This window comes from Hydra viridissima, unplaced genomic scaffold, assembly GCF_058129835.1.
Source record: "Hydra viridissima isolate aposymbiotic clone 2 unplaced genomic scaffold, HvirCarnegie_v1 scaffold_4, whole genome shotgun sequence".
NCBI lineage: Eukaryota > Metazoa > Cnidaria > Hydrozoa > Anthoathecata > Hydridae > Hydra > Hydra viridissima.
Window position 1 is genome coordinate 16824232 of NW_028324303.1, and position 20560 is coordinate 16844791.

At 28.3% G+C, this 20560-nt stretch overlaps 2 protein-coding genes across 6 annotated transcripts; both read right to left on the minus strand.

Annotated features, from left to right (window-relative positions):
* Positions 1-7280: 7280 nt before the first annotated feature.
* On the minus strand, positions 7281-20442 carry LOC149890164 (uncharacterized). 5 transcript variants are annotated; one of them, XM_090086327.1, is made up of 2 exons: positions 20218-20404; positions 7281-8578 (listed from the first exon to the last, which is right to left on the minus strand). In XM_090086327.1, exon 2 carries the CDS (start codon positions 8561-8563, stop codon positions 7508-7510), a length of 1056 nt encoding a protein of 351 aa, XP_089942453.1. In that variant the 5' UTR covers positions 8564-8578; positions 20218-20404; the 3' UTR covers positions 7281-7507. The 5 variants fall into 5 exon arrangements, 4 of the variants coding, with proteins under 4 accessions (XP_089942453.1, XP_089942451.1, XP_089942454.1 ...); XM_090086325.1 differs by lacking the exon at positions 20218-20404 and adding an exon at positions 16679-17540; XM_090086328.1 differs by lacking the exon at positions 20218-20404 and adding an exon at positions 10142-10227.
* Positions 10764-14912, minus strand: LOC149890165 (uncharacterized). The gene has a single exon (XM_090086324.1). It carries the CDS (start codon positions 14040-14042, stop codon positions 11349-11351), a length of 2694 nt encoding a protein of 897 aa, XP_089942450.1. The 5' UTR covers positions 14043-14912; the 3' UTR covers positions 10764-11348.
* Positions 20443-20560: the final 118 nt, after the last annotated feature.

A 20560-nucleotide genomic window follows, 5' to 3' on the forward strand; every position in this document is an offset into this window, starting at 1 on the left:
TAGAGTAAATCCTTGTTAAACGGTTCATGGCGTATTTTGAGTCACACTTTAAAAAAGCTAACTTACAATTAAAAGTAAAAAAAATAAATAAATAAAAATATCGTTGGAATCAGTTACTTTTTCTTCTATAAGAAAAAGTAAAAAAAAAAAGATTCACCTATTTTCTGTTTTTTCTTGAATAATTAAATGGTCAAAGAAATTTTAATTTTAGGTGCTCATCCCGAGAAAAGTCTTGAGACAAAATAAACGCATTATTTTTGTGCAGAATAAAATTTCAATTCTAATGATGTTTTTTTTTTCGATGCGCCAAATGACGTAAAAACAAATCGTACATCACTGAGAAAAGCAGCATTTAAATGGGGTTACCCAAAAAACAGCATCAACGTACAATGATGATGGTACTCATGGTTTTGGAACATCAACAACATCCAGAGCTAAAGAAATAGTTATATTTATAGTTACCGCTCATCAGCTATTAAGTAATTTGGGATATGGTTTAACAAAACTACAAGTGGTCAATTTGGTTAGTAGTTACTTTGAACGCACAAAACAAGTATTTCTTTTTAGAAAGAGTGGACGTGGCAAATATTGGTTTTATTGTTTTATGAGTAGATGGTCGAAAGAAATTTAGAAACAAATGTTAAACAACTTAGCATAATAAAGGTATGAACCATATACTGTTAGCACAACTGAAGCATCACCCGTAGACAAGGGTCCATACGCATATTATAAACTCACTGGTATGGTAAAACATGTCATACTGTAAAAAACTGCTGGAACGCTTATGGAGTCTTTTAATCATCGCTTATTGCATAAAAATCGAAGAATCTTTTGTATGAAACTTAGGTAAAAGGTAGAAACCAGTTCAAAATATGTAACTTCTACTTCTGGTTGGATGGAAAATGATTCATTTATTGCATGGCCACTTAAAGTATTTGCACCAGTGATAAAAAACAAAACAACTACTGGACAACATATTTTATTCTTAAATGGTCACAAAACACATGTTACCTTAAAAGCTTAAATTTAATGTCTTTCAACTCAGTCTTTACATATTTTGCAACTATTAGACGTATAAGTCTATTACCATGAGAAGAACGTAGGGGGTGGGGGGTTAAGAAAGTATGGAAAAAAGTAATTACTGAGTTATACACTGAAACTAATTTCAAGAACTTAGATAAAAAAAATTTTCCAACTTTAAATAAAAACTGTTTGAGTGTGGAAAAGTTTTCACTTTTTCGCATGCATTAACAGGCATTCAACATGCTGATTTTCCCGCCAGATAAAAACAACATAAATTAAAAAAATTAAAAGCTATGAATCCAACTACTAAAGCAACAATTTCTTCAACATTTGAAATAAAAATTAAATCAGTGACATCATCAACACCAACGACAGTATGTATATATACAAATTTAAGAAACATTAAATCAGGCAAAATCGGAAATCGAAATTAACATCTCAATCATAACTATATAAAATTTAGACCCTTTGTCGGAATGTATTTTAGTAAATTTTTTCATCTTTGTCTCCAAAGTTTGAGCTACTCCGTTAAGAATGATCCGATACACGTCAGTTTTGATTAAATACCCAAACGTTCAGGAAAAATGTAAAGTTTTTTTAAAAAAACTATTAAGTCCCAGTTTCACAAGTTATTCAAGTTTTAGGTTAAACAATTAAAAAAGTAAATTTTTTTGTTTCCGTTTAACAAGTCGTCCTAATTTTTTCGTGCTTTTTTCAAATAAGATTTTATTGACAGGGATTTGCATCTCATAACTTGGTATCCTGATGCCAAACGTTTATGCAAACGTGTAAAACCAAGATTTAATCTTCACAAATAAACTCAAAGTATTTTTGCAGAATCTCTCAAACTATCTCTGTTTACAGAATAATGTTAAGTCTTTTTATAAGATTTTCTTAAAATTCTGTTTGGTTAATACATTCTATATGGTCCTATAAGGTGGTCTGACAGTAGTGACGTCAATTGTTCAATTGATCTGATCTTGACACATCAATAACTATTCCTAGGTTATCCTCTTCCCTAGCCTGTGAAATTTTTATTAAGTTTATAAATCAAACGGAAAAAGCATTCCATCCTATGTATCCATGAATAAAATGTTGACATGTCCAGGTTTGTTAGTTTTAAATGTCATACTTATATTACTATAGATTCACAAACATCAGAAATAAGATGAACTAGTGACGACAAATGTTGAAACGGTTACCTTTCCATTAATCATGGTACACTCCATTACATTTTTGATTGCTATGCTCTTTGTCATGATTGGTAAGAGTTTTTGTTCTCGAGCTTGGCGTTAATGACCTAAAACCTTACAGATCTAAAAAATGCAACAAAAAAAACTCCCTTTTCCCTATCTCACTTAGTGTACAGCACCTACACGCTTATGTTTGCTTGAGATTAATAAAGATTTCGTCCAGACGTGATGCAAGTTTAGGGATAATTATTGTTATTGATATTGATTATATTAATGACTCATAAAAGCTTCCACCGCGGCCAAAAATGCAGTTTAATGCAGAAAAGTATTTCTGTCATCTGCATTAAATAATCTAAGCTCTAATCTGGTGTGTTTTAAAGCTTAAGAAAAGATTTTCAGAGGTTTCAAAATAATGGCTTTGAATTCAGATAACATTCTTTGAAATACTGGCTCTTAAAGCCATTAATTTAAAAAATGTCAAGAACTTCTGAGAATAAAAATTGAATGATATTTATTTTAATAACCACATGAAGTAAGTTTTTTTTAGCATTAACTACGTGAAGTAGGTATTAAAACAATTATTAAGTGAAGTATGAAATTAGTAAATTGGTTTTTGAGCTTTTTTCTCATTTTTGCTTTGGAAAAATTGACTTTCAAAAGCTGTAGAAAATGCAAAAAAAAAAAAATAAAAAAATAAAAAAATAAAAATAAATATGAAAAATACAGAAATGGTCTTTGAAGTAAAGTTTCAATATTTTTTTCAAATTCAATGAAAAATAAAATTTTAGATTTAAAAAGAGGTTTATTATTTTTGTATCGAACTTTTATGGTTTTGTTTACTTTTTGGACAATATGGCCGCAATTAAAACCTGAGACATCCGGCTTGACAAATTCAAGATACATTGGATGTGCAATATAAAAGGAATGCAAAGTAAGGATAAATTTTTCAATGTAACGTAAGAAGGAGGATTTATATCTAAAAGATATTTGAAACAGGAAAATAATGCAAAACAAGATCTTTAACTTTAAAATAACCATTTGTCCCCAAGAGTTAAAAACATGGAGCTTTACACAGCTAACCAAAGTCAAGTACTTGTGGATATTACATCCTGATATAGAAGAAGAAAATAATAAGAGATGTGTATTCTGAGAATGTAAAAAGCAAAAGAATCCATTTCTCTTGAAGCTGATTTCATAATTTCATACATACTTTTTCAGGGAGAAGTCAAAATTGCCCGATAAAGGAAAGTTTTTATATAGAAAGACTCGTGGGTTATTTTTTAAATTTTTTATGAAAGGATTATATCCTTGAGCATTCAAGTTTTCCCTTTTCGTTAACAAACATTTATTTTTGTTCTTACCAATTCAAACATTAAAAAAGTTAAAAGTGTGTAACTTTTTGTAAACTTACGGGGTTTCCCTCAAGTTGGAGTTAAGAAAGCAATATGTGAAATAATTAAACATGGATGGCGCTAGTCTCTAGTATACATGTCGATCCTGGCCTACTTTTGGAAAGGTTAATGAATACACTTTGAGTGACACACTAAGTATCATTGCATTGCTATTCGCAAGCATTTTATTGAGAGAATAAAGTCTTTATGAGTTGAAATTTAACACGAAATAAATATTTATTCTATGGTAATGAGGAACAACTTATTTTTGAAATGTTTTCGTGTATATTTCAAATCTTTCTGGCAAATTTTCATGCGCACTTTAAAAATAAACCTACGTTTGAGCACCTTTTTAAGTTTTAAAAGTTATCAAGCTATATATCAAACTATGATTTTAAAAGCTATCAAGCTTTTGATGTTTGAGAACTTGATTCAAACTATACGTTTGAGAATTTGGTTGCTCTACAACCTTAAAGTTCATTTTGCTTTGATTCTGAACTTCCTGTCAAGAACATTAGTTTTAAAAAGGATACTTATGATAAAAAATCTTTATAGAACACCTCAATGAAATGGATTTTAATGATATATTTGTTTGAACGAGCGTTTCAGCTTATCTTTCCTGGTTCATTTTAGCATTATTTATTAATTAAAGCATCAAATATACCATTGTTATTATCATATGTACCATTTATTATAATAATATATTATCATTATTATTATAAATATAATAATACCAATAATAATAATAATAATGATAATAAAAAGAATAATAATAATAATAATGATAATAAAATAATAATTTTCACAATACATTATTATTATTATTATTATTATTATTATTATTATTATTATTATTATTATTATTATTATTATTATTATTATTATTATTATTATTATTATTATTACTATTATTATTATTATTATTATTATTATTATTATTATTATTATTATTATTATTATTATTATTATTATTATTATTATTATTATTATTATTATTATTATTATTATTATTATTATTATTATTATTACTATTATTATTATTACTATTATTACTATTATTATTATTATTATTATTGTTATTGTTATTATCATTGTATCAAATTCTTAATATGAGACAGAACATTGGCTGAATTTAAAGACAGTTTTACTCTTGAAGATCATTATATGAAGAGAGGTGCGGATGATTATTCTGTCTATAAAGATTGTACTATTCAAGGTTCAAGGTGGTTCAAAAATTATATTCCAAACAGTCCAGAAGCAACTTGTCATCTTTCTTTTGTTTTGCAAAAGAGCTGGTTTTATGCAGGAGTATTTTTGAGATCTGGCAAATTCTAAGGAATTTAAGTTGAACTGAGAGTAAAAATTTATGAATAAATATTATATGAAAAACAGTTTTGAAAAACAGTTTTAATGTCACAACCTGTGCAAAGAATGGTATTATATTGTGTTTTTTTTGTTAATTATGTTAAGTAACCAATAGGTTTTTTTTTGTCTGTGTGTGCCATTGAAGCTAGAAAAAAGACGTTTAGAGAAGTTTAACATGCATCATAAACGTCTTTTGCTGAAAATGCAAGGGATATAGCTAATTATTTACTAAAGAAATCTGACATATACTTATATTGCAACAAGAACAAACTACGTGAAGTATAAAAAGATGACTCAAAATAGAGTGATGATTCAGTTGATAATTTATAGTAAAAATTGCAGCAGCCATTTTATCATTTATTGTTTAAATTTAAAAATCATAAACTTTAGTAATAAATGGTGAACAATCTGATAATTCCGAGGTCTTTTTTACATAACACTGTAAGCTTTTTTTTTTTTAATGTTTGCAAAAATGCAAAAATAACTGGTTGTCAGAAAAGTGCATAAAAAATCATTCTGCTTTAATGTGAAAAACAATTGTGACAGTTTTTTTAAAACCTTTTACTTTAACTTAGTGTTACTTCTTGAGTTTTTTTTTTTTTTTTTTGTAAATATCAAATGTCGGTCCAGGTGAAGATGGCTTACTGAGTTACATTTAGAAAGTTATATTTAAATTTATTTCTATAAAGTCTGCTTACTTCAGTGAATACAGTTTTTTTCTGCATAATAATAATTCTCTAGCGTTTTATGTACGTGTGTTGGTTGATTTGAACTGTATAGATAAAACACAAACCTACTCCATTAAAACAAAAGCAGCTTCAAATACTAACATTCCCACCGTCACCATGACTGCTAATCACGTCAATAGAATTGCTATACTTTTCACGTTTAAGAGCTTTGCTTTTTCTCTTTATTACTTCAAAGTTACTTTTACTAATGAAAATCATTTGCTTCCATTTTCCATGGACATAAAAAATTTTTCTCCATACACTAATCTTGTGAACTTTCTTCTTAGATTTTATAACGACGGCATACACAACAAAATCTTTTTTTTTGAAGAAACCCAGCAAGCATATACAAGTAAATATATATGAGTGAATTTTATATGTAAACCGTTAGGGTTCCTTTTATAAGTAATCAAGTTTGAAACTCGTTTAGGCACAATCTCCTCACGTATACCACTGTAGAAATCTTCAGATATTCTAGTATCAACCTTTGAGCAATAACGCATAGCATCAGCAACTTTACGTACACTTTGAATATGAGTATGGACATTCGATTCAGCAAAAGCATCAAACAATGAGGTAACATATAATCTACGTAAAACACGAATATATATTTGAAAACGTTCAGTGCCATTCTCTCCACGTTCTTTCTGAAAAATATAATTCCATCTCTTCCTAGTAAAAAACTCAATCAACTCTTCAGCAGTATGAGTAAGATTATTATAAGTAAGCATAAAATGACGATTACGAGTAACTCTTTGTCGTTGATCGACTTTGATCAACGTTATTTCAACTTTGAAACAACGTTGAAATAACGTCGATCAACGTTATTTCAACGTTGTTTCAACGTTGTGTGCTTGCTGGGAAATCGCTTTAATTTTTATTAAAGATTTGTTTACAATAATTGAACTTTTTATTAGCTCTTATTATATATATATATATATATATATATATATATATATATATATATATATATATATATATATATATATAATAAGAGCTAATATATATATATATATATATATATATATATATATATATATATATATATATATATATATATATATATATATATATATATATATATATATATTAGATATATTCATTTTGCTGCACCCAATACAGCATAACAGAAAAGCATTTTGATTTAGATTTTATAGTTAAGAACATTAGATATATTTACATTCCGATTGATGGAAATATTTATCCGTGGTAATTTGGCCATAGATTTCAGCTTTTTTTTATAACAGCTTTGCTAATATAAATGTAAACGCGCAAATTTTTTGAAGCACATTCCAATTTTTTTAATTTTCAAGTTCCAATTTAAAGCCAGAAGTATAAATGGTTGTTATTATATATTTTTGTCTAAATATAACTCTTGGGAAATGCCCTTAATCCTTAAAACAACCGGAGACGACAAATTTTTCCTCACACACATTCTTAGTGGACCTCCCTCTCCTTTTTAATTGGCTTTCATTTCGCTAAAATTTTCTTATTTTGTTGGTTATTACCTTCTGCTTGTCAACTTTTTAAAAAACAAGTGTAACAGAAAGAAAGGTTAACTTCTGTGTATAAATTGGTGTGAAATATGTGCTTTTATTAATCTAAAAATATTATGTTTTTAAAAAAATTAATCTAAAAATATTATGTTTTTAAAAAAATTAATCATTAATAATTTTTTTTAATGGTGTTTGTAACAGCTTGATTGCTACTAACAGTTAAGTAAGAATCTGAAGAATTCATTTTCATTCGCTATTTAAGTTTAAACACCAGCTTTACTTACTCCTGGTTCAATTAACAACAGCTTCACTTAAAGATAACTACAATCGCTTTGTTGATTGCTATTACTTTCTGTCTGATTTTCAATTTTTGCATTAACAGCATAATTTTTTTGTTTGTTTCCCTCATTTGATTTTTTGCATTTAGAAATAAATTCTTGAATTGATTTTCTTAAAGGTGCCCAATTATGAACGTTGAATAATGGTCCAACAATGCCTCCAATCAAACTAGGCATCAAAACGTAACGAAGCACTTTTAACCTCTTCAGTTGTTTATCGGCATCATTTTTGACGTAGGTCGTGTACGTCATCAACCAGTACACAGAATATGGGAACCACGTCATTGTGAAAATCGTAATTAAACAACTCAGTCGAATGAGAATATATTTTCGCTTTCTCTGCACAGAGTTTTCTGTTAAACTTCCAGAATTTAGTTTGATATAACTAGTTATACATGCTGTGGTCATCGCTAAAATCGGTAATATTAATCCAAATGTATACATAATACTCATGTAAGTAAATCCAAAAGAATCGTTGATCACCCATTTACGAAAGCAAATTCCAGCTTTGTGGTCTAACTTGTAAGATAACATATAGGGCAAGAATGATAAACAACCAAACAGCCATGTGATTGTAAACACTTTGTTCAAGTTTTGATCATTTATCAATTTGCAAAACGGATTGATCATTAGCTCGCATCTTAAAATGGACATAAAAGTCAACAAGACGCAGGATGCCGTCGAAAAGACAAGCATTGTGCTGTGTCCATCGCTTACACTACACAGAAAACTTTCAAGATATTTATTTTGCGAAGGAATTTTTCGTAGATCGATAGTCAAGTACGGTATTACACCAATATACTGTCCGATGTTAATAAGAGACAGTTGAAGTAGGAATCTGCAGAACTTCGTTTTTTTATCATTTTTCATAAAGAAGATAATGACTACAAAAATGTTAACTAGTAGGCCGAGGCCAATTAAAACAGCATATACAATTTTTGTTGCATTGTTTTCAACTTTACTGAACGGTAAATTTGATTGAAGTAACGAATCAGATTCATTTGATTGAATTAAAGAATCATTTAGCATCTTTCGTTATCAAGCCTAAAATGAAAAATAACATTTTTTGAAGTTCAACACACTTGAATTGTGACAAGTTTTCAAAGTGAAAAACTCATTTATCACCGCTCTTTGCTTTATTGAATCCTATCTTTTTATCTATATTCTCAAAGATTGCGATCTTTTTGGCACCTCCCCCTCCCCCTCCTCAATGCTCTCAGGATATGTCATAGTTTCTTAAAATAATCAGCTTTTACTCCAATCTCTACAGGATTTTTTTGAAATAAAATTAATGATGACTTACAGAGAGGTTATTTTATTAACAGCTAAAAAATAATGCAATAGTTCAGCATTTTATCTTTAAATAAATAAACAATTAAAGTTAAAAATACGATAAAAAATATTGTAGAAATAAATAATATATATTAATATTAGAGCTGTGCGAGATTAGGTTTCTCATCTTCGATCGAGTTCGATCGAGATAACAAAAAATTCGTTCGAGGTCTAGGTTATTAAACAAACTAGTGAAAGTGTACATTAAATTCATAAGTGCCTGAAAACCTTGTCCTTCCACGAAATCGTACGGAAGGTAATCGAAAGGCAACATGCGCCCAATAACTCGTGTTATTTCTTTAGCTTTTTTGTGATCAGAAGTCCATGCTGTTTTCTTAGCCCACAGATCTATGACACTAATTGACTGTTGTTTTCCAGCTTTATTTTCTTCCTTTTTCATTCTTTTTGCTTCTTGTGGCTTTTTATCACACTCTGCTGATTCCTTCTTATGATAACTTTTCAGGTGAGTAAATGAGCCAGTTGTAGATGAAGTAGGACAAGGTATATTTTTACTGCATTTTCCAATTTTACAAAAACCAAAAATAGTATCGTTAATTTTACGCCTATCAAAATAATTCCAAATAACGCTCCTTACTCTCTCGTCCTCCATTTTGAAGCGTTTTAATATTATTTTACAGCGACTTTTTGTAGCGTTTTAACACTATTTTACAGCAACTTTTTAAATATCGAACTTTATGTTCGAAATTCGAATTATATTTGATTAAATAAACACATTCGATTCGAGTTCGATTATTGAATAAACTCGAACTCGAACTCGAAACTTCGAGTTTCGCACACCTCTAATTAATATAAACAAATACGAAAAAAAGTTAGCTATACAATACCTTAAACAGTAGAGAAATTTAACATTTAGATAAAAAAAATTTTATGCGTAATCAAAATAACTTAATATTTATTTGAATGAAATACAAGAAAAATAGGAAAAAAGTTATATATATATATAAATATATATATATGTTTTTTTTCATCCTTACACATTGAATGATTTGAACATGCAGTCACAGAAATCGTCTCTTTTTTTGATTAAGTAACTACAAATAGTTTATTGCCGTCCTTGTATTTTTGATAAACCTTGTGACACTTTCCTCTGTGATTATCTGCTTTAAAATCTTTAAAAAAACTTAAAATGAATTTCGCGCGTTAAGTGTGCTAATCAAACTATGACATTTCAAAATTCCTATCATAAGGTGCAAAAAAAAAAATAATAACGTCGTAAAATATGTTGTAAAACACCCAAAAATTATGCGGACTTACTACGCCAACAACATACGAATATCATATTTGATGTAATTTTTAAGTTGAAAACTTTACGCCTTCCTTAAAACTCTCACCATTTCAGATATTTCAAAAATATAGTTATCGTAAAACTAAAATTTTTTTTTTTTTAAAAAAAAATACATTTTAATTAAATTTACTTAAAAACGAAAGAAAAAATAATAGTTTTAAAATATTTTTTTTTTTTTTTTTTTTTTTTTTTTTTTTTAATTTTTTTGTTCTTTAATCTTTATAAACTCGTAATATATAATACAATCTTTACAGTTTAAGTATAGTTAAAAATCACAAGATTACGTTATAACAAATATTATATGAAATAAAACTGTAAAGTGTTAGATTACTTCAAAGAACGCGGGAAACTTGCAGAAGACCGATGGTCTTGTCATCAAGAAACCGCTTTGCGTTATTAATATTTTTGGATACTTCAATTTAAAATAAATTTATATTTAAAAAATCATGTCATCAGTTTCGACAGAATGAAAGTAAAAATGCAAAAAACAAAGAATGCAGACAAAACAAAAAAAAAAAAAAAAAAAAAAAAAAAAAAAAAAAAAAAAAATTTTTTTTTTTTTTTTTTTTTCTTTTTTTTAATTTACACGATTTGCTAAATAGGTAATATAAAGTCGTTTTTTAATATATAGTGTTGATAAATAAAAATTTATTTATTTATTAGTGTTGATAAATAATATAATTTATTACTGTTGTTGTTGTTGTTTGTTTTTGAGTTATTTACAGTTTTTAGAGTTATTAGAGTTGATATTGGTTTCGGAACAAAGTTAGTTTTATATATAGTTTTGAATGTTTTAGGCTTAATAAAAGTTCATAAAGTTGTTAGTGTTTAAAATAAGATCTTTTAATAATGTTTTCAGAGTATTTAAGTTATTCGATTTTTCCAGTTGGGTATTTTTGGATACTAATTTGTTATATAGACAAGGACCACGGTACGAAATAGAAAAGCGCGAGAGAGTAGTTTTTTGGAAAGGTACTTTGAAGTTTCCCGTTCCTCTGGTATGGTATCTATTGTTGCTATTTTGAAAGAAATTCTTTGAAAAGTGAGAAGGAACAAGTCCAAGTTTATATTTGAGCATAAATAACAAATTTTGGAATATATTGATTTGATATACATTTAATGCTTTCAAATTTTTTAATAGTGGCTCAGCATGCGAGAGTCTATCCTTATTAAAAACTATTCTTGCAGCATGTTTTTGTTTTCGATATAGTGCAGCATGTTTTTGTTTCGATATAACTTTAAATTATCAGGAGACAGTATAGAACTTGCTTTGTAAAGGATACCAATGTTTTTTGATATTTTAGTATTTAAAATATCTATATGTGATTTCCAAGAGATGTTCTCATCAATAAGTATCCCTAGAAATTTAGTTGCTCGGGTTCTCTCTATTACTTTATTATCTATATTTAACGAAGGTAAATCGGAAGGTATTTTTATAAAGTTAGGATGAAAAAGAATGTATTTGGTTTTTTCTGTGTTTAGCGATAATTTGTTAGATTTTAACCAACTGTTTATTTTTTCAAGTTCAGTATTTGTAGTTTCATAAAGTTCTGTAATAGATGAGGATGCATAAAATAAATTAGTGTCGTCTGCGAACATTATGACATCCAATTTACTCGAGGCTTTAGGAAGATCGTTTATGTATATTAAAAACAAGAGAGGTGCAAGAATGGAACCTTGGGGGACACCGTATTTTATTTTGAGTAATTTTGAAGCTTTTTTTTTATGAGCAATAACGCATTGTTTTCTGTCTAGTAAAAAGTTTTTGAACCAGTTTAGTGCAACACCTTTTATCCCATATTTTTCCATTTTCCTAATTAAAATAGCGTGATCTACTGTGTCAAACGCCTTAGATAAATCAACAAAGACTCCAAGGACGTATTTTTTGTTTTCAAAGGAGTTATTTATATTATTAATAAGATCTAGAATTGCGTGTTCGGTTGAATGTTGCTTTTGGAAGCCAAACTGTTTTTCATTTAGGATTTTGTTATTTGTTAGATATTTATACAGTTTATTGTATATTACTCTCTCCAAAAGTTTTGAAAATACAGGTAGAACTGAGATTGGTCTGTAGTTATTTAGTGTAAATGAATCTCCGGTTTTTAATATTGGTATTACCTTAGCTATTTTTAATTTATTCGGTACAGATCCTGTAATAATTGAAGATTTAAATATTTCATATATTGGTTGTTTTATCACTGAAAACACATTTACAACTATATAGCTACAAATGTCGTCTATCCCAGGAGCCTTATACGTCTTAAGTGAGTTTTTTGCAATTTCTAGTTCTTCATGGTTTAGTCCAGAGAAAATATTTAAACAGAGATGTTGGTTTGTGATATAGGTTTCGAAGGAGATATCAGGGCATTGAATATTTGAAGCCATGTTAGGGCCTATGTTTGCAAAAAAGCTATTAAAGTTTTCAGCGATAGAATTTTTGTCGATATATTCAGTTTCATTAACGATAATTTTAACAGGTAAATCATTTGATTTTGTATGGTTTTTACCTATTATTTCTTTCAATATGTTCCAGGTTTTTTTAATATCACCTTTGCTTTTTTGTAGTTGTTTTGAATAATATATTTTTTTAGAACTCTTTCTAATTTTTTCAAACAGATTTTTGTATTCCTTGTATGTAGTTAAGTTAGTTTCATTTCTGTTTTTTAAAAACTTGATATATAATTTTTGTTTTGTTTTTGATGATTTTCTAATCCCGTTAGTTATCCATGGGCAGTTTAAATGTTTTAACTTTATTTCTTTCTCTTCAACAGGGAAATGTTTATTGTAGTGGTCTAGAAAAATATTAATAAACAAATTGTATGCGGAGTTTGTGTGTCCAAGGTTACATTCTTGATATACTCCATCCCAATTTACTATAGATAGCGAGTCTTTAAAATTTTTGATAGAGATTTGATTGATTTTTCTTTTATAAATTTTGGTTTTGGTATTGTTAAAGGTTTTTAGATCTTGAGATAATGAAAAATAAATAGGAAAATGATCTGATATATCGGTTTTGATAATTCCTGCTTTTAAAGAGGTTTCTAGAAATGTATTTGTTAATATATTGTCTATAGCAGAAACGGAGGTTGGGGTTACTCGGGTAGGTTTGTTGATGATTGGGAGGATACACAATTGAAACAGATTATCAAAAAAGAGTTTAGTATCAGCGTTTTCTTTGTAGTTTAAACTGTTAATATTTAAATCCCCTATAAAGAAAATATTTTTTCCCTTATCATTTATTTTGAGAAAGATTTCATTAAAAAAATTTGTAAATTTATTTATATCACCTTCTGGAGGTCTATAGCAAGTGGAAATTATAATACTTTTTGATTTATTACCCGTTATCTCAATAGTAAAGACTTCACTATCAGTATCAGAGATAGAGAGGTCTTGTCTTACTTTAAACACTTGATTATTTCGGATATACGTTGCGATCCCTCCTCCCCTTTTATTTGTTTTTCTTTCAAAAGATATTAGTTTATAATTTGGAATTTGAAAATTTGTGTTCGTTTGAAGTAATTCATCAGAACACCACGTTTCGGTTATGCAAATCATACTAAATGAGTAATTGCAATCTATTAGAAAGTGTTTTAGTTTATCAAAATTTTTATTTATACTTCTTATATTTATGTGTATTGCAGTAAAACTATTTTTTAAAGTTTCGAGTTCAATTTTAAAAGTTTCAGTTTCAAAATATTTCGAATCAAAATTATTTCTGTGAAAAATTTGCGCATCAGAGTCGTAAAAATCGTTTAGTAAAATATTATTAGCAGTTTCGAAGGCATTGAAACGCAGCGTTTCAAAATCTATTGTTTTGTTTATGTTTGCGTCAGTCAGCGTAAAGTGCGATAAATCAAAACGTGCTAGCATAATAAAAAATGTACAGAACTATTTCACATATCTCGATTAAGTACTTTTTTAAAATTAAAGTTATTTACGAAAATCTCTGACGAATATTTTATCATATTTGATTATAGCAAATTTACCTTCCTTTCGGAATCTTTTAACATCTTCCCATAGCTTTTTTCTTATTTCCATCGTTTCGTTCGCGTAGTCTTCATTATTGAATATTCCGGTTCCTTTGAGTTTTTTTGATAGCGTTAAGATTTTATTTTTATTTTGGAAGTCTAGTAGTTTAATTATTATAGTTCTTGGAGAGTTATCTTCATTTATTTTTCCAATGCGGTGAGCTCTTTCAATTATTACGTCTTCAGAGATTTCCAGTTTATTTCTAAATAGATCTTTAACTTTCTTTGTACAGTCATTCCAAGATTCCATGGGCAGCTCAGATAAGCCATCAATCCTTAGGTTATTACGGCGTGAACGATTTTCAAGGTCAATATTTTTTTTTTTTAAATTGTTAATTTCGCTAGCCATCAGACTGTTTGTTTCCGATAATTTTTTTAAGAAATTTTCTTCCTGAAAGTTGATGCTTTCCTTTATATCGTTGATGTCTTTTTCAATTATTTTAACATTCGATTTGCTTTTATTAAATTCGTTTTCAAGTTTGTCAAGCCGATCTGTTAATATTTTTAGATTTGCACTTATGATATCGCTAAATATCTTTTCCTGTTTTTTTAAAAGGTTGATAGTTTCACTAAGAATACCTTTTTTTTTGTTCTTCCAGTTTGTTGGTTATTAGTTTTTCAATATTTTTCATTGTAACTTCCATATTGAAAATTTTTTCAAAAACACGTCTTGCTCTTACGATGCCGCAAAAAAAAAAAAAAGAAAAAAAAAAAAAAAAAAAAAAAAAAATATAATTACTTTCTAAAAAATATAATTACTTTCTAAACAAAAAATGGTTTTGTTCTTTGGTTATACATCTGGCCGCTTGATGGTGCTAATAACAATATAAATTGTTTTTGATTGTTATCGGCGCGAATCAAAAACAATTATCTTTGTCAATTGCATAGTTAAATTTTTTTATTTTATTTATAATTTATATTGAGCTTTAATTGTGTCTCAAAAAAATATACAGAAACTTACACAAAAGGAAATATTGGATAATGCCATCAACTTAGTAAAATATAAGGCATTTATAAAACAAGCTCATAAAAAGTTCAAGATTTTTAAATGCACTACTAGAGAAAAATCAAACGATCACCATCCAAAAAGTGTAGAAAGAGCAACTATATTGACGGAAGCCGAAAAAGCAAAATTAAAAAAATAGGTATCAGACGGAGCAGAATTATTTGGGAACCTTAGAAGGAATTCTAAACTCTCGATGCTGCCGATGAAAATTACAAAATTATCGAAGAACTGCATCCAGGTATTCAAAAACGATCCTCCCACTCATCAATGGTTAAAGTCATTTGATCTCGCCATACTAGTTTTATTATAAGAACTCCTCAAGCTATTTCAAAAACTGGAATCGTAAATCTAACCTTATGAAATATTTTTAATGACCTTAATATGGGCAGCAACCAAATTTAGTTTGATGCTAATTCTCTTTACAAATTATCTGAAACTTTTTTGTAGCTTTATTCACCATCAAACTTAAATAACTGAAAAAAACGAAGTGATCTTTTTTTTAGAACGGAATTGCATTTTTTCAAAATTTTATTATCTACTGGTGAAATCCTGCCATAATTAACTCCCAAGGAAGCCATAGATTTTTTTGTTAAATTTTAGGCTGTGTTTTTTCAACAAAAAAAAATCATTATATTATCGTTGCCTCAGTAGTTTTTTCGTAATTGGTTCACTTTTTTTTTTTTGTAAGAAACCAAGCAAATGGACTGGAACTAGAAAGTTTCTTCTTTTAAGGGTACTTTTTTTTACAACTCTAGTACTAAAAGTTTTTTAAAAGTTTCTTAAACTTCATGTTAACAAAAGAGAGAAAAAGTACATAAATTACAATTTGAAAATACAAGTAAGATAATATATTTTACAGTCAACTAAAATTATTTGAATTCCGTCAATATCATTCAATGTCATATAATCCTTAAGGTTGCCCCTGAAAAGAACACAAAATATGAACTATTCCTCGAACTCTTAATAAACTAAGTTTCTTATAGAAAAATAACTTTGTACTAAGTTTTTTAAAATTTTTGGGCTTCTAGTTCTAGTTTCTTATAAACATGTTTCTTGTAAAGAAAAAAAACGTGTATTCAAAAACTGAAAATTGGTGTCAGTGCACGAAATTTGATTTTATGCTTTATAACTTTTGAATAATTAAATGAAAAAATCTAATAAGTGAATCCAAAAGAAATTGTTTGTAAATAATATATGCTGGTTTTCTGGTTTAATAATGAAAACTAAGTATTGTTCAATTAGATACAAATTAAATGCCATTTAAACAAAACGATGAACCATAATGAAATAATTTTTTAAGCATTATGTCCGTCAAAAGAAGTTATCTGATTCAGTAATATTTAGGCGTCGCGGTTTATTTTTTCTGTTTTTAACGAATTTTAACAGTTAAAAAACAAACTTCAATCAGTTATTTGAAATAAATCGAATGAAAAATAATTTATATATTTAGACAGAAAAAAAAATTGTGATACCTGTTTCAGCCCTTCGAGATATTGCGCAGAAATGCTATTTGAATAAATCTTGTTTTTCAAAATAACCAATTTTTCATGAACTGAAACTCGTCTTTTCAAAAGCTTTTCTATTTTTAACGCATAAAGAGTTCTTATTTAAGAAATTACAGAAAGTTCGATTTATCTTACCTATAGAAGTTGGTAACTATTCGTTACTATTCGTTAAAAAACAAACAGAAAAACCAAAACAAAACCAATCGCCGATGCTTAGTAATAATTCCAAAGAGTATTTGAAAGAGGTGTTTTGTTGTGAGATTTGAAACTGAAAGTTTTAGAAGATTATGTTGATTGTTAAAAATATTAAAAAGTTGAGTTTGGAAATTTTTCCGAACAAAGTTTAGTATAACGCAGAGCAGGCTCATGATCCGTAACACTTACAACTTCACCAGTTTCAATTGAAGCGTCTACGCTGGCTTTTTCATTTTCAGTGTTATTTCTTTTATTTTAAATATCATCTTTTTTAACTTTCTCCTCAGAATCACTTTCGTTGGATTTACGATCTGATTGCACAAAAGCCCCCTTCATATCCGTAAAACTTTCGTTTTTTGAATGTCGTCATTCGATTTCTGGTGCGTTTTGATGATCGCATCAAAAAAAAATGCGTAGAATCTTTTTAATAAGTTTATTTTTACTATTTCGCCGCCAGACCTTTTAAATTCTTATTTCAAACCTTTGTGTAACTTTTTTCTTCGATTTGCGCAAATAATTCATAGCATTATGCTAAAAATAAACAGCAGTGACAAATAATAGACAGGGAACGCTCACATTTTATTAATTTCGTCAATATTATATGTATTTTTTAACGATGTATTCACAATATATTTAGATAAGAAAAGAGGTTGAATTGTGTGTTTTCCTTGCAGATTCACAGAATAGCAAAAGATCGGTAAAATAGCATTAATATAAACTGGAGTCCAGACAGTACTGCTATTCCGGTTTGTGCGCTAACGGCTACACTTGTATTTTCATCGAAAGTAAAATGCTGCCAGGAAGGTATTTATTTAGGTTTGGAAATAGGTAACAGTCACTGGGGGCTAAATCTGGCGAATGCAATGGATAGTCGAGCAATTATTTGCATTTTATATAATATAATAATTTCATATAATATATAATTTTTAACAATATACTTTATTGATTTTAGCCATTGTCGTCTTCTTGATGAAAATTTTTTTTCCCTCGCTAACCCTTGTATAAGCTCGCGAGTTCTTCTATCCAGTTGATTTAAAAAGCTTGTATAACATTTAGAATTGAATATTTACCTTGCTGAAAATAATCCATCAACAAAAATACCTTTGTAACCCCCTAAAAAATTTGTGTAAAGTAATAAGTTCAAATTTCATCAACGGTTAAGAAATGAAGCTAGAAGCCCATTTGTTTTTTCTTAAACAATCCAAAAATGTTTGAGAAACATGCATTCAAATACTTTTTTGATCAATTGATAACGAAAAAAAAGGGGCCTATCTTGGACAAAACTTTATTTTAAACTCATTTTAAACTCTTCATGTAAAATGTAGGGCTGTTCTTCGGGGATGCCTAGGGCCTCAGGTGTTTTACGTACTTTCAACTGTTAAATAATAAACGTCATAGCATGGACTAATTTCTGGTGTTATGACGTCCAGTTCTTGGACGTCCAGTGTTTGGATCATCTTCAAGGCGTTTAAAACCACGTTTAAACTCAGCAACCCTGTTGTATACTGTTGCAAGTTTTACCAATTAAATAAAATGGGGGACTGATCAATATTATTTACGTGTCATTCACAAAAGTTAACGGACGGCCTACGTAGCGTTGCACCACAACAACAACCATAGTAGTACTTATGCGCTTGTCAACGTGATCCACATTTCAACTACAGGCTAGTAGTCAATGATCTTGTTTGTAAACAGTGTTGACCTCATCTTCTATTTCTGTCTATACTAAAATTTATTAAGTTCCAAAAAACTGGCATAATATCCGAGAAAATACATTCTTAGCTGTATATGGTTTGTGTTTCCAATTTCTTTACGTTAGTTTGTTAAATATTTCGTTTTTTATTAGGGAAGTTCAAATAAAAAGTTGCAGTGGTGCAGCGTCATGCAGTGAACTATAACTATTTTTATACAACTTCTATGAGGAAATGAATGAAACTTTTGTTATATTTGCTATATCACTTTCAGCTGAAGGCAAATATAGTAGGCTCTAGCAACTAATATTACTAGTCTAGTCTAGTACTAGTCTAATCTAGTAGTACTCTAGCAACTCTAGTAGGCAAACAGAAGTTGAAGAGAATGTTTCAGCAAGTGTGCTATCTGGTTTTAAATATAAAAGGAAGGGAACTGAAGTAGAATGAAGAAATAAGAATCTGATCTTGAAGAAGGCGCAGCTCAGTTTTCAAGGAAATAAATCTTATTCTACTCTCGGAAATTGATAATCTGCTTGATATTTCTTTGCTGCTGATCTTAGAGCTTTTCTTAACAACTGCCATTTTGCTCCATCACTTCTTGGTTTTCGATCCGTTTATATGTATCTTAATTTTCAGTCCTTTTTAAATTTTAAAGTAAAATTCAGACTAATCTGGTCATTGCTAGCAGTTTTATGGAAACTTTTATAGAAGGTGTTCAAACTTACATTAATTAATAAAATAGTTATGAAAAACAATTGGTTTGAGAAGAAAAAAGATTTGTGCATCTACTTTATTTTTTTACTATATTTTTCGGTACGTTGTTTCTATTAAGAGTAATTAATAAAAAATGTAATGAACTAACCAAGTCAGTTCATTACTTTTTTATTAATATTATTCTTAATAGAAACAACGTACCGAAAAAGTTGGTAGCATATTAAAAAAATAATTTTCTTGTCATGCAAAAAAAGCTTATTAAACAGTTACTTTTCTAAGGTATAGTGAATAAAAGAACTAACAAACTTAATGCATCTTTTCTTTTCTTTTCTTTTTTTTTTTCAAAATGCTGTATAATTTATCATAAATAGTAGACAAAAACTGGCTGTAACTCCAAAAACAAATAAACCGAAGCTCCTGTAAAAAAACACACTAAAAAATGTAATATTAAAAGTAGAGTACTAAGTTTAAATTGATTCCGTCCCATCTTATTAAATTAACCGTTAATAATAACTATTTCATCAAGCAATCGAAAATTGTTTGGTTTGAACTTGACAGCTCCCTATTTTTAAGTAAATGATACGGGTCGCTGCTTTTACTCGAGCATTTTCACAGATTCTATTTCATATTGATATTAAATGCACCTTTGAAATTTCTTTTCCCTAAAAAATTTTATTTCTTGTACTTTCTAAACCGTTTGGGTCGACCATTGCAAATTATTTAACCATTACATTATCCTTTACCGTTACTGTTTAGGTTTAAAAGCTAATAAAGTACAAAGACAAAGAAATATTACTTGTTGAGAGTTTGTTTGTGATTCATTAGGAATGCAAAGAAAAAGAACGTTTGAACAAATAAAACGTAAAAATAACGATTAACGTTAAATCACATAACATTACAGATTACCTGTCGCGTAGAATTTTAAAACAACGCTTCTATCCTGTCTTATCATAGCGCTTTTTGAAATCAGAATATATTGATTAATTTTTGTAATGAGTAGTATAATACATCCATGCGATACAATCAACAATAGCTGCTAATGTTTTGAAAACACTTTTTCTTCAGAGTGATTAAAATATCAGTTTAATATTTAATTTAATAATGAAACATGATAGTGATGACGAATAAGTTCTCTTAGGTTCGGCGTCCGGACATTCGGAAATTATCGGAACTTCCGAGCATATCAAACTTTCTTTACATTCTAAGTTTTATTTTTCAGAATATTTTTCGATAATATTTGTTAACAAAA